Source organism: Podarcis muralis, chromosome 17, assembly GCF_964188315.1.
Source record: "Podarcis muralis chromosome 17, rPodMur119.hap1.1, whole genome shotgun sequence".
Taxonomy (NCBI): Eukaryota; Metazoa; Chordata; class Lepidosauria; order Squamata; family Lacertidae; genus Podarcis; species Podarcis muralis.
Window position 1 is genome coordinate 1,223,456 of NC_135671.1, and position 15,519 is coordinate 1,238,974.

General features: G+C 43.3%; 1 protein-coding gene across 27 annotated transcripts in view; it reads right to left on the minus strand.

Annotated features, from left to right (window-relative positions):
* Positions 1–15,519, minus strand: part of ADGRL3 (adhesion G protein-coupled receptor L3) — a 543,408-nt gene that overhangs the window by 17,446 nt on the left and 510,443 nt on the right. For 11 of the 27 annotated variants that reach the window (XM_028711310.2, XM_077921365.1, XM_028711334.2 and 8 more), the window contains 2 exons: positions 13,179–13,196; positions 4,380–8,510 (listed from right to left, as the gene is read on the minus strand). The exons of 2 other annotated variants lie outside the window; for them this stretch is intronic. In XM_028711310.2, the coding sequence (XP_028567143.2) occupies positions 7,711–8,510; positions 13,179–13,196 (818 nt within the window). In that variant the 3' untranslated portion in view covers positions 4,380–7,710. 14 more of the 27 variants (XM_028711312.2, XM_028711333.2, XM_077921367.1 and 11 more) reach the window with 4 other exon arrangements.

Consider the following 15,519-nt stretch of genomic DNA (forward strand, 5'->3'; position numbering starts at 1 on the left):
GCCCCACCTGAAGTAATGCAGCATGTTTGTTTAGCAACTGATAATCCTTGCCAGGATGTAGACTGATCTTCTCCAATCCTCTGGCCACTGCTGAGTTTTCCAAACTTGCTGGCATATTGAGTGTAGCACCTTAACAGCATCATCTTTTAAAATTTTAAATACCGTATTTTTCGCTCTATAACACACACCCAACCATAACACTCACGTGGTTTTTAGAGGAGGAAAATCTGTAGGCATGCCACCCGTAGGCATTTCCTCCATAGCACGCACAGACATTTCCCCTTACTTTCTAGGAGGAAAAAAGTGAGTGTTATGGTGCAAAAAATACGGTAGTTCAGCTATGGTTTTCCCAGTAGTGATGTATGGAAGTGAGAGCTGGACCACAAAGAAGGCTGATCGCCAAAGAATTGATGCTTTTGAATTCTGGTGCTGGAGGAGACTCTTGAGAGTCCCATGGACTGCGAGAAGATCAAACCTCTCCATTCTTAAGGAAATCAGCCCTGAGTGCTCACTGGAAGGACAGATCCTGAAGCTGAGGCTCCAAGACTTTGGCCACCTCATGAGAAGAGAAGTCTCCCTGGAAAAGACCCTGGTGTTGGGAAAGATGGAGGGTGCAAGGAGAAGGGGACGACAGAGGACGAGATGGTGGGACAGTGTTCTCCAAGCTACCAGCATGAGTCTGACCAAACTGTGGGAGGCAGTGGAAGACAGGAGTGCCTGGCGTGCTCTGGTCCAGGGGGTCACGAAGAGGCAGACACGACTAAAGGACTAATCAACAACAACAATCCTTGCCAGAGGCCATCATGGATTATCTCAAGACGCCACTGATGGATCAGCCTTTGCAGATCCTCTGTGGCAACGAATCCTGTACAGGTGGGATCTTTCCAACAACTGCAAGAAGTCTGAAACATCCTCAGCATCTCTCTGTATTTTAGCAATTGGATCTGTATTTGCACCTGTACAATGCACCTTTGGACAGAGGAGCTGGCATCCTGGGATTGTCTATCTTCAAGGCCTTTGTATGCCTGCAGATAATACAAGTAGATGTTCAGATCTCATTAGCCTTGTTCAGCCATTCTGCCACCTCCTCTAATTATCCTTGTGTGAGGGGGAAGAGTGGAGAGGAGTCTGGTAATCGCTGCCTCCTCAAGTATGGCTCTGTTACTGCAGCCCCCTACTTCCCCACCTGTTGGGGGGCTGAACCTCTGCATTAGGGAGACTGTCTTACTTGCGTAGGATCCCCTTTAAAAGAGGACTGGATCATCATTGGCTACTAACTATGAAGATGATGATGATTGACTGATTGATTGATTTATACCCCACCCACCTGGCTGGGTTTCCCCAGCCACTCTGGACGACTCCCAACAGAATACTAAACTCACGATAAAATAATCAAACATTAAAAACTTCCCTAAACAGGGCTGCTTTCAGATGTCTTCTAAAAGTCAGGTAGTTGTTTATTGCCTTGACATCTGCTGGGAGGGCGTTCAACACGGAGGGCGCCACCACCAAGAAGGCCCTCTGCCTGGTTCCCTGTAACCTCACTTCTGGCAGTGAGGGAACCGCCAGAAGGCCCTGGGCGCTGGACCTCACCCTTTTGGCATGTTGTTCTTTGCCTGGTGTTCTCATCTGCATTATGGGCTTTTCTTTTCTCCCTGGTCTGATCTTGGGAACTGTGGGAGGCCGTCCCTGGGAAGAGTCAACCATTAGTAAGCCTTGCCTCCTGCCTTGATGGGTGTCCTTCAGGAAATTGGTGTGCCCTCCTTCCTTTCCAGGGAACAAGAATGTACAGTGAGTAAAATTTCTCCCTTTTCCCAAACAAAGAATTTATTCCTGAATGTGCTTCTTTCCCTCTCTACACCAGCAATTTAAGCAGATTTTGAAAATCTCTATAGTGACTGTACGTGATATCCACTCAAACTGCAATAACTTGTCATGCACTGGATTCTAAAGCACACGGATTGTGAACTGATCATGTTTCTTTTTAAATATATCTTTGCAATATGCAATAATATGTTTTCACAAAGGATTAGATTGGACAGATAACTGTGATTCTGAAAGAGTGTGTTTGCTTAGTGTCTGTGTGAAGTTCCAGGGCAGCTTCCTCAATGAAAATCCTCCCATAGCTGCTCTTTGTCCTGTAGGGATCTGCAGTCACATTGCAGGCAAAGCAGAAGGTGGCAACGCATAGCAATTTAATGTAAACAAAAACCAAAATGGTCAGTGCTCTTCTTGCAGGACAAAATAATGTAATAAGAAGGGGTCAATTGCAGATAAATGCAATACTTTCAACATTTCTGGATTCAGCAAAACTGATTTCTCTAGAGCGACTACTCTTGGGAAAGTGGGTGATTCAGGACAAACGTTTTAAACCGGCAGGCTGCCAGGCCTTACAAGACAAAAAAAAATCTATTTGAAAACTGGAAATGTAGAGAAAATTGAAGCGTCCCTTAAGTGTGAATTTAAAATATCAAGATTTTAGTACTCAAGCAAAGGCTGTTTGTCTTTACGGCTTGGGAGAAAATAAACAGACATCACTGAAGAATCAAGGGGGCTTGGATTCGGCTTGGAGTCCTAGAGTTTAGCACAGGCTTCCTCAAACTCGGCCCTCCAGATGTTTTGAGACTACAATTCCCATCATCCCTGACTACTGGTCCTGCTAGCTAGGGATCATGGGAGTTGTAGACCAAAAACATCTGGAGGGCTGAGGTTGAGGAAGCAGAAGTATCTTGAAGCTCTGAAAGAAGCAGCGTCCCTCTTTGCCACTCTACACTAAGCTACATTTGCAGCTGGCAACTGGAGCCATCTGATGGGAGCTTCCTTATCTGAAATAACTATGTAGGCAGAACCTTCTTGTTACAGGAACACAGTACCAGTCAGTTCGTAACTGCTGTTTCAGTGGATCATAGCCTTTTCATGCAGTCCCACTGAAGATGTGGTGTGTGGGTCCAGGGCTGGATTAACCGTTAAGCAAAAAAAGTGCATGTGCTTAGAGCATCAAGGGAAGGGGGGGCATTCTCCATTGCCGCATCTTTAACTTTAATGGTCACAAATTGCTCAGCTGAGTGTTCATTTTCTCAGTTGAAGTATATTAAAAATCCTAACAGAACAACTATGCATCAAGTCAGGCTGGATGCCTTATCTCTGCTCAGTATAGAAGCAGATGTGTTATGTAAGATTAGTTTGAATGATCTGATCAAAGGCTTTGCAATTAGAAAAAGTGGGAGAATTTTTTTCAAATGTAAATAAAGTGGAAGTATACAGAAATAAACATCATTTCCCCTCTCACCGTAGGTTTTGTTGCATTTTGAAAAATAAAACTTAATTTTACAGTTTTATTATTGTTTATATTTTGAAATACGGTAGGTATTATTGAATTAGATTATGTTACAGATAGGTAGCCGTGTTGGTCTGCCATAGTCAAAACAAAAAAAATTCCTTCCAGTAGCACCTTAAAGACCAACTAAGTTAGTTCTTGGTATGAGCTTTCGTGTGCATGCAGTGTATCTGAAGAAGTGTGCATGCACACGAAAGCTCATACCAAGAACTAACTTAGTTGGTCTTTAAGGTGCTACTGGAAGGAATTTTTTTTGTTTTGAATTAGATTATATTAGTGTTCCCCTAGGCACTAAAATCTTTTAAGTGCTTAGGACCTCTAAAGGTCTTAATCCGGCCTTGTGGGGAGGCTCCAGCCCTGACTTACACACGTTCTGCTAAATGCCTAAAACAGGTCCCAAAATGTGTACAGCAGTTGTGTGTGCATAGGGACTTTCCATGCTAGAGCAAAGGGAACGCATGAAGGGCTCATGTTTGCCAGGAAACCTGGAGAAAGGCTTCTTGGACGTACAAGGAGGCAACGTGCAGGGACATCTCCCTGTAGTTTGGGCCCCTCCTCTATTGACACACTGAGATAATAAAACAGCAGTCAAATAATAGCGCTGTGCAAATGACAACCAAGGAGGCCGGGGCCAGAGAGCAGGAGGGGCAGGTGGCTATGCTCCCCAACTCTCCAGGTTCTGGTGGGTTTCTTTGCACCAGGCGAGGTTGGGAGATGGGACCCACAAGTGCAGCCCCACTCCTATCCATGCCACAATGGCCATCTGCCCAGGGCTAAAGAAATGGATATGGAAAACATCAGCGTCTTTTCTGTTCTCATGAGAGTTCACTTTAATTGTTCACTGAATTCTGAGACGTTTCTAGAAGCGTTTGCACGCACTGTTGTCACAAAAGGTGGCCTTTTATATTAACCAGAAATCATCTCCTAAACCACTCAGCCTTGTTTCAGTTTGTTGATTTATTCTAAACGTTTTCCTACTTAACCCACCGGAACAGCGATTTAATGCCTCTCTCTCAATAAATAAACTTCAAGTACAACTGGGTGGATTTTTTTTATTTATTTTGCAAAATCCTGCAAGCAAGTATCGACAAAAGAGCACTTAGGTTGGGGCGTGGAATGCCAGAGGGGTTCTGTCAACATCTCTCCAGAGGATACAACTCAGCACTGCTACTTCATCTCCTCCTGAAATGTAGAGGGCCTTTCCCCAGCGCTCAAGCAATTGAGACCAATGCCTCCTTTCCAGATAACACAATTAACAAATGCCAAGCACTAAAACATGAAAACACAAAGGATCTTGGAGAGGCTTCGCAGGGCTTTCCTTTTCTCTTGGACACAATACAGGATCAAGCTAGAAGTGTCACGAATGCAATCAATGTGCACTTTCTGGTGTACATGAAACAGCCAAGGGGGGGCCTCAGCAACCATGGGTGGGGAAGGGGGAGTTTAACTCTCTTTTTCCAGTTACAGATAGGTAGCCGTGTTGGTCTGCCATAGTCAAAACAAAAAAAAATTCCTTCCAGTAGCACCTTAAAGACTAACTAAGTTAGTTCTTGGTATGAGCTTTCGTGTGCATGCACACTTCTTCAGATACACTGAAACAGAAGTTGCCAGATCCTTCTATATAGTGAGAAGGTGGGGAGGGGTATTACTCAGAAGGGTGGTGGGAATGGGTGATTGGCAGATAGCTGATTGGCAGAAGAGTCGTCAACAGGCTCATCACAGCTATCTGCCAATCACCCATTCCCACCACCCTTCTGAGTAATACCCCTCCCCACCTTCTCACTATATAGAAGGATCGGGCAACTTCTGTTTCAGTGTATCTGAAGAAGTGTGCATGCACACGAAAGCTCATACCAAGAACTAACTTAGTTGGTCTTTAAGGTGCTACTGGAAGGAATTTTTTTTGTTTTCTCTTTTTCCCTATCACCATCCTGACAGAAATTTCCTCTCGGATGTGTCTGCCTGCCTGCATTTTAACAGAAGCCACTGGGAGCTCCCCTGGAAATGCAAACAGCTGTTTCAGAGAGGAGAATTTTTCCTTGGGCTCCTGGCATAAACAGGGAGGCTGAGTTCCCACACTCCCATTTAGCACTGTAAACTCACTGAGTTTCCGTGGCTGGGCTTTTAACCCACGTTCACAGGACTGTTATGCATGTGCGTCCTGTTCTTTGTTACGAGCTACTACTGTTTGATGTGCTGTTTCTCAAACCAGCTTCACCCCGAGTCTAGCCAAGGTGCCAACACGTTTGCCCAGGATAAAGACATCCCCACTCAGTCCACATTCCCTGGTGTGAACACCAACAGAAACGAAATAAAGCCAGGCTCATGTGAACAGCTAAGAAAGAAAGAAAGAAGCTGTGGGAAAATAACTTCAAGGTAATGTGAACCCACTCAGTTAATTTCTCCCACAATACACACTCCTGAGGTTGCTTCGAATCGCCCTTGGATGCTGTTTACATACATATAGGTAATTAAATGCACGTTAATTGCATTTATGAAATTAACGCCACGTCTAGTTTGGCCCACATCGTTATGGATATCATCAAAAGCTACATACAGGATGGACCATGTATAAAAAAGTATGGTGAAAAAGATAGTCTGAAGTCCTCCTAATTTGAAATGCTACTGCAAAAGCCAACAATAACAGAAGCCTCCAGTATAACACAAGATACTTCCCATGCCTGCCTCATCGTTCTAGGATTTTGGCTTAATTTCCCCCCAGATCCTCTCTGCATAATTCTGTGCTGAATAATCCTTTTATTTGCATAGCTACCTTCAGCTCCAAAAGAGCTGAACTCCTTTTGCTGAGGGTGGAAAGAGGGAGATCAATTAGGAGAGACTGATTGTACAGGACATATATAGAGTGCCTTCTAAATCGTAATCAGTTGTTTATTGGTTGGCAAACAAATTTCACTATTACAACAAATATTAGTAATGAGGTCATTCAACTTGGCGACCATACAAAATGCATCATAAATAAAAAAAAGTAGAATCTGTGCTGCTAATTTACCCCCTGGGAAGGCCTACATTACTTTAAATCTTCTCAAATAAATACATTTCCTGTTAGGAAGGGTTTTTTATTTAAAACCACTTAAAAATAGGGTTTTATATTTTCTTTTTTAAATATTTGCTATGAATCAGTCTTTTTTTTTTTGCTTTTCACCACTGCAGTACAAGTTCCTAGTTTGGGGACTAGACTTTGACTCCTGCAGAGGCATTGCGGTCGCATGCAGAAGCCCCCTTATTTCTCTAATAATATCCAGACTCCTAGGAAGATACCCTCTGAAGGTCTGTTGCCACAAATGCAGCATCTCAATCGATTGTGCACTGTAAACATAAAGGTTCGTCCAGTTTTCCAATTTGAAAAAGGTCCTGTTGGCAAATTTATAGACTGAATAATGAAATAAAGTGTGTCGGAAAATATATATAATATTTATATATATATTCATATATCTCAGACTACTGAAGTGTGGGTGTGACTGAACTGAGAGATAAAAAGATCTTTATAAAGTGAATTACTTTATTTTACCCAGTGAATTCTTTTTAATGGAAAAATGGCCAAAAAAGGATATATGAAAAATCTTGCTCCTACTGGTAGACAAACTTGCAAGACCAGCACAACAGAAAAAAGTTTTGTTTTGTTTTTCCACTACATTAACAGGGACGCAAGTTCTGGCGGAACAAAAAGCAGACTATATGTGCAATGCTAGTATCTGTACATTACATAGGAATTGTTCCATTTTTTTTTCTGCCATTAGAATTATCATCAGTTAATACAGCAAAACATAAAAATATGCCGTGTAGCATACAATTACAGACTCCCTTTCTATTTCATTAGGTTTTGTTTGCTCCACAGCTAAGTGAGCTGCGGCTAAATCAAGTGGTGAGAGACCAAAAAACTATTATGTGATACAGATTCAGAATAAACAGTTTTGCTATTTTTGCTTCTGTTTTGTGCAGCACTCCAATCCAGATGCATCGTTGCGAGTTGTTTCAAACGGCCTTTTGTAAATCAGGTCCTTGGTGATAAGAGAAAGAGAGCACCCAAAGATGCTTAAACAAACACAGTATAATTTGAGAAGGCCACACAGTGGACCATTTCCTGGTGCATCCCTTTAATTAGCATCCTGAAGTCTTTCTTGGGTGGGGCAACAGGGGCTGGGGTGGGAGAATCACAGCAGTTGGCATTCTTCCTGGGTGGGCCTACAAATTCCATTAAAAAGTTATGAGAATTGTTTGTTCTTTAGAACAGCATGAAGTAGGAGGACACACAATATTACCACCGCTTTGATTTAACTCCAAACAGTAATCCAGGTGTGGGACGGGGGGCAGGAGGGGGGGCATTTGTTTTGTTAAAATGTTTGCTTAATGTTCTATAGACTAGTGACCAAGTGAGCCGGTCCTTTGGAAGTTTCTTCTGACGGGGTCCCATCCTTGTTTGGTGGGACTATAAATCCATCACTGCTGCCTCGCCCCAACTGGTAATAAGTGTGTAGCTGCTGGACATGGTTTCTGGAGCCCAGGTTTGGCATGCTCTTGTAGTACACGTCGTCAGCATCACCACTTTTGGCTGGCGGGGGGTCGGTCTGAGTGCTGGTGGTGACGCTTTCCGCGGCGGGCACGCCGGCCAGAGCAGGCATACTAGTATAAAGAGAGTCCCTTTTGGGGGACTGGAGATCTTCTGTGTGCTCATTGGTTAGCAAAGGGAAAAAGCTCTCGCTGTTGTCTTGCGGGATCCGTCGCCGGCTGTAATGGTGAGGCTGGTGGTTCTCTGCAGAGTAAACCCTCGGGGGTAACAATGGCGCGTCGGATTCCTCGTGGATGAGTTCCAAGCCCAGGGCCTCTTCTTGGTTGAAGGAGGTGGCGTCGTCGAGGACGATGGCATCGTCCTCACTCCCGCTGCCTAGGTTGTTGACGAATTTGTTCACCAGATTCCTGTTCTGTTCGTTAGAGCACTCATGGTTGTTCAGGTAGGAAGGTATATAATTGGACGTGAGTTCTTTCAGGATCTTCTTCTCTAAGGCAGTCTCACTGTGGTTATAGCTACGGTCAATTATTTGCACACAGTTGCTCAGGTACTCGCTGCTGGCAATGCTGTAGCTATTGCCGTGGTTACCATTCAGTGGTAGAGTATCCATGACACTTGTATCCCTGGCATTGTTCAGAAGCCCCTCTGAAAAATATCACACAAGAAAGGTTGACTTGTACCAAAAGGTATATATGCATGGGGGTCTTGCTCTAAACGCCTAAGGAGCAATGCTATACTATTTCGCTACATCATACAATAACCGTGCAAAAAGGAGAGAGAGGGAGAGAAAGAAAGAAAGAGGAAAAGGAAAGGAAAAAGGAATACACAAATTGTTGGGTTTGGGGGCAAGGAAAACAGTTTGGATTAAGTCAGGTGTGGCATCGCCTTGCTTGACGCAAAATTACTTTTGAGAAAATTACTGATTTAGTACGGAAATGTAGAGCCTGAGAAAGTGCTTTTTGGAGGGAGGGTGTAAACATAAAATACAAATCACCAGGATAAAATTCAGTTTCTCATGCTACTGGGGTTAACTGAGTTGCCCAGGTGGGGAATGGTCGCAGCTCAGTGCTGGAGCATCTGCTTTCCTGGTGAAGCTCTCAGCCCCTCCAGATACAGCTGGGACATAGCCCAGTCTGAAATTCTGCAGAGCTGCTGTCAGTCAGTGTGGATAGTATTGCAGACAGACCAATGACCTGCCTTGGTATTCCAGCTTCCTAGGTTTCTATCAATTACTGATTTAACTTTGTCTCTAGTTTGTTTGTTTCTGCATATAATAAATTATTTTGAATGGAAACTGGAAAATATCTGCAAGCTGTGGCAGAACTAATGTGTTGCAAGATGACTGCTATCTAATTGCTTGTTATCGCTGTTCGAGTTAAATCAAAGAAGATTTAAGATATACAATTGCATCACAAGTTTATTGTATTGCTTTAAGAGTGAAGGTTGACAAGGCACCAAGGAACCTGATAAGATATCTCACTGCTTTTAATTTATTTCCTGAAATTATACCCAACCCTTTCTCCCCAAAGCAGCCACATGCAGATGGGAGGATCAGTCTTGGGGAGTGATTTTAAATCATTTCTTCCACACACATTTCCTGTGTTAAACCACTCACAGAGCTGCTCGTTGACCTATATAGTTTCCTCTGGAGAGCAATAAATCAAGGGGAGGGAAATGAATTTGAGAGCACAGCCCAGAGTAAGGTTTAAAGAAGCCTGCTCCCATGGCCACCTCCCCAGGCTTAAAACACAATACCTGTGAGAGATCTGGTCACGAACCTCTTGGCATTTCAGCTACTTTGGCCCTAAGAAGTAGTATTGCTATTATTATTTTTTAAAATCCTTCCCAGCAGCAACTATTGCCACAAATCAGATACATAGCAATCGTAACTAGTCCAAAATAATAATAATGATGTGTCACACAGTTGCCTGTTTATTCAGAAGTAAGCCCCACTGTTTTCAATGAGTCATTTTTGCAAGTGTGTCTAGCTAGGACTGTAGCCAGTTAGAAAGTGGGAGCTACTTCCAAGTAAACAGGCCCAGGATGGAGCTGTGTGGTTGCAGTCCTTAGTGCAGTTAGAAGAAAGCAGGTCCCATCAAACTCAGTGAGATTTCTTTATTTTTCTTTTTAAATAACCGTGCCTGGGATTATGCTGCATGCAGATGAACAAGTTCCTGACATCTCAAGATTGCAAAAACGGGACTCTTGGAGCCTCTTGTACTGCAACAAGGCTGGCATTAGTAGACCTTGCTATTCCACTCCCTGTTAATTCTAATCTTGATGTTCGATAGATATTCACTGCAACTATCATTTCATTGTAATACTGAAAACAGCTTGTTGAATTTGATATATTTTGTAATGAATTCTTTTTTGCAGTTTTGTGGTGCTGCATTTTTACGTTTATTATAAGCTGCTCTGGGCATAATCCACCATGGAAAGGTGGCATATAAATCAATTGAATGAAACTGAACATTTGTTATGCAAGGTGCTGTTTTTTTTTTTTTTAAGGATTCAGCATGCACTTTATAATATTAATTCTTAAAATGGCCTGGAATTAATGAGCTTGCATAACCAAACTTCATAATCAGTTGTGAATGATATCTTGAAAGCTGCCTTGAAAGGGTCTGACCCTAAAATACTCCCTATGCACACATATTAAGGCTACAATCCTATAATTACTTACCTGAGATAAAGTCCCATTGATTCAGCAAGTCTTATGTCGTAATAAACACGGACAGGACCAATCCTGTCAGTCACTTTAGACTGGTTGCGACTGCTATGTATAGAATTGTGTTTAATAGCTGCATTTGTGAATGTGTCATTTTATTTTTGCTGCAACTTCTTGAAGCAACACAATAAAACTGTGACGGCTTAATATCTTATTCTGGAAGATTTAACGCTGACTTCTGTTGGGTTTTGCATTTAATGTATTCATTTTGGTGCTTGTTTCACTACTGGCAGGTCTGTATAATAAAGATGTTCCCAGGCTTCATCAGAATCTACATGCAATAACTTAGACATACCCACTGCCGAGGAATAAGAAACCTTTGTTGGTAAGGTTAGTTGTACAAATTTCTAATACATATCATGTATTGGTACAATTATACATTTTTCATACTTTTATTAAGGACTGTAATGGAAAACTGGCCCTGATTTCCCTCTGAGTACCAAAATAGTTTGAGGGAGCTTCTTCTACAGGCAACTCAGGGAGCTAATTCTGTGGGGGGGGGGGAGGGGGACCCAAATCTCAAACTGTCCTCTTGGTGTGAAGTTGTAGGAGCTCAGGGAATCTGAGAACTTTCCTTTGTCAATCTGCCTTTAAGCTTTGCTATTCAGGTGGGCGTTAAGGTGAAAGAACAACCGGAGGAGAGCAGTGCGAATGAGCCTTCAAAGTGTTTTACAAACCGGACTGGGTTGCAATAACTGCTTTAAGCCTCATGTGTGGGAAATGCTCTGAAGGCACATGCCAATGGCAGCTTTCTGCTTACAATTTCATGCTGCAGCACATGGCTGTCATTTTGGCAAGAGGCCCCAGGGGAAAGAAGGAATCTCTTCTACCCAACTTTGGCAATATAAAGGCTACCATTCCCCCTTCTCTTTTGCCTTACCTATGAGTTCCAATTAGTGCTTGGGAGAGATGGGTATAGTTCATATTTTTTCAAAGGGAGACGGGCTGTTGTTTCTTTGCGCCAGCATGTTCTGCTGCAACCTGGGACTTTTCAACTGAGCACACAGTAAGCTACCATATTTTTTGCTCTATAAGACTCACTTTTTACCTCCTAAAAAGTAAGGGAAATGTGTGTGCGTCTTATGGAGTGAATTCAGGCTGCACAGCTATCCCAGAAGCCAGAACAGCAAGAGGGATCACTGCTTTCACTGCGCAGCGATCCCTCTTGCTGTTCTGGCATCTGAGATTCAGAATATTTTTTTTCTTGTTTTCCTCCTCCAAAAACTAGGTGCGTTTTATGGTCTGGTGTGTCTTATAGAGTGAAAAATACAGTAAATAGCCTACAAAAGCTTCCTCCTTAAGGATGTAACATCCTGCAATCAGGACTTACACCACACCCTACAGCTGTGCGCATGCAAGATCCTCCCTCCCTTTTCCCCCTCTGTTAACATTAAGCACGAGGAAGAGTTATTTGAAGCTAAAAAACACCTAGCCCACTGCTTTGTAAACTTCAATTGGTCCTGTTCGGGGCACTAGACTGAGGCAGCCTGCACAACTTAAGAGACAGTCGGGTCGGAAGTGTCGAAAGAGCATTTGCACTGGAGCCATATGGGTGAGATGCTCTCTGGGAGACAATAAGTCAGACATCAGATGCTGGCGATCCACCTGGGCTTCCTTAATTAATATTGTAATCCTTTTGACACACACAAAACATGAGACAGGATTAATGCTTCCACATTGCTCTTCCTGTTAGTTCAGCTGCCTTCTGCCAGAGACGGCAGACAAGGCTGAACCAACATTGCCGGATTAGAAAAGCAATTTGTTGACAATTTATTGGCCATTCATATCAGCAAGAAAAACCTTTTTATACACTGTTAGTGTACCTTCTGAAAATACTGAATTCAGTCTGCATCTGTGAGGCAGAACTGCCAGGATGAGTGCTTAGGATTGCAGTTTGGCATTTCTCTGAATTGAAATTTCTCCAAAAGGTCATTTTTATTTTGATACTTAGGTATTTACCAGATGCACATCAAATCTGTGTTTCAGACAGAGAGAAAAGAACAACTCATGGGTGAAAATAGAACAACCATCACAGATGAAGAATGGAGCCATTTATTTTCACAGTATAAATCTCTATCCATCACCGACAGTATTTGAGGGGCAAAACAAGAGGCGGTTGCAAAATCTCGAGAGTGGTCACAGCTCTGAATTAAGACATTGTTCCTTCTTTCTTCTGCTAAGAAGAAAGAATTATTAGCTGCAATATTGTTTCTTTAAAGGAAAATAAATCAATTTTCAATTGCTTTGCATTGAAAATGTTCAGCTCTCATTAAAGATGCCACAGCAACATGAGAAAAACAGTATGACTTTGCAGACAAAAAGTGTTTTTAACATAAAAGAAATTTCATTCTCACACACAATTACACAAAACTTAAACACACTGGATGAAAGACAAAATGAAAAAATAGACACAACAGAAGCATCTAATTTCTATCAATATTTATAGAATATGGCTTATTATTCTTGATTTCTGCATTGTGAGAGATGAACTGTTTTAAATATCTACATCATTGATATATGATGCATTAAAAAGTGAACTAAAAAAAATTACATTTGATATGCAATGTTTAGCTTTACTCCCATACTTGTCTCTCTGTAGGGCTCTAAACGACAGCATGAAGAAAAGGAAAGAAAAAACAACAAGTAAGCTTACAGCGACAATAGGAGGAATATGGTTCAAAAGCAAATTGATGATATGCAGGAAAAGTGTTAACAGAAAGCATTTCAACTTTTGAAGCAAATGACGTTACATTGCATGGATTAGATATACCTGCTTGACGTATTAGTCACAACATGTTTTATTTACAGTGATAGATGTTTTGGTTTTATAAACCCCGTCCTCAAGATTTCAAAAGCAAAATCAAATCTGAAAATCACCATGCACTAGTTATGCCAGTAAATATCCAAGGCTATTTCCTGAGTTTTCAAACAAGCGCTTTTACTTACTGTCAATTATGGCACCTATGGCTTGCCTGCATGCTAAAATGCTTGCCTACTTGTCTATGTGAGCACTGCATTACTCTTGTAAACTTTTTCTTTTCATTCACAGCATTCAAAGAACTCTTATAATGAACACTAGCATTGTTAGGAACTTTTCAAAAGACCTCTCAAGCTTTTCTAGGCCCCAGTACAGAGCCCACTGCAACCAGAACACCCCTAGAGCTAATGGGGAATTTTCTGTGAAAACTACAGTTAGTATGTGAATATGAATATTTTTGATGAATACAAAATGGACCCTTCAGAAATGTTCAAGCTTCAAGACAATTTTATCGCCAACCTTTTTCCTGGGGGGACTCCACACTCTTAGACCTGTGCTCTACTTACCCAACCAAATCCATATTCAGTCCAGAGTGAGTCAGGCTTTGCTTCAGCCCAGCCCAGAACCATTAAGAGTCCCATGGCTTTCTGAAAGCTGCACTTCTAAGGGAACAAGGGTGAGGCTAAAGTATGATTCTCCCTTCAGCTGCTTAATTCAGATAGGAAATGCCCTTCCTTCCAGAACAGCAACTTCTAAGGCCCATTTCACAAGTTCAACTTGCAAGGCGGTACTTGCCTGGAAGCGGACTGAGCGGTACCAATCCACATGGGGATTTCCTTGTGCAAAGCTGCTGCTTCTCATTGGTGCCAGAAACAGTCAGCTCCTAATTATTAGGCTGGTGTGGTTGAAATCAGCACAGCTACTTAAGAGAACGACTAAGCCCATAGGGACTCACCATGTTAACATCTTCATGCATGTGGAAGGCCAACATATTAGGGAGATTTACTAGCTTTGATGGAGCAGGGAGGTTGAAATTTAGGTCCAAGTTTAATTGCGTTAGCACCTGTCAGTGCAGGTTCCAGGTTTGGGAAGGCCCTAGGGTAAGATGGCATGCCCCTGCGAGTAAGCCTATATCCTCCAGGAGGGCCATCTTGGCCCCACGATTGTGGGTGCCCGGGGCCATGAATGCCATGCAGCATGCCTGGCCCTGCCACCAAAATTGGTGGATGCCTGGCCCCTGGATGGGGAATTTTGTGGGGGCTCGGGCATCCAGGGAACCGGCACCTATGCTCACCCACATCCCTTCTGCCCATTCTGGGTCCAATCTCTACAACTGCTGTGAAGCGCAGTGCAGGATGCGGTGAGAATGCTGCTCTGTCCCCACACTCTGTGCCCCACACTTAGATGGGGCACACATCCCAAGAAGGAGAGAAATCACCTGGCCCTGGAGGCACTAAGGGTGGATAGTGGACCCCCAGCTTTGGCAGGTGCACAGCAATGTCTACTTCTGGTACTGCCCTGACCCCTAAATACTGTATTTTTCGCCCTATAGGACGCACTTTCCCCCCTCCAAAAATGAAGGGGAAATGTGTGTGCATCCTATGGGGTGAATGCAGGCTTTCGCTGAAGCTTGGAGAGCGAGATGGGTTGGTGCACACCGACCCCTCTGCTCTCCAGGCTTCACGGACCTCTCCGCAAGCAGAGGGAGCGCTCCCGCTGCTTGCGGAGAGTTGCCTGCATTCTGAAGCCTGCGTGTGCCGAGCTCAGTGCGTCCAGGTTTCGCGGACCTCTCAGCAAGCAGCGGGAGCCAGCGCTGGGCTCCCACGGCTTGCAGAGAGCTGCCTGTTTGGGGGCTGGGGTCGGGGGAAGCTCGGGCTTCCCCCGCCCCAGCCCCGCGCCTGGGAAAAAAATATTTCCCCCCCCTTTATTTCCCCCCCAAAAAACTAGGTGCGCCTTATGGGACGGTGCGTCCTATAGGGCGAAAAATATGGTACATATGCCAGAGAGCACATTTGGAAAACTCCCATCATCCTTGAACATTGGTCATGATGGTTGGGGCTGATGGGATTGAGAATTCAACAACAACCTGAAGGCCACAACGCTGTCACGAGCAATTATATCTATACGACATGGCTGGATTATTCCAAAACGGTTTCCCATGTGGAATA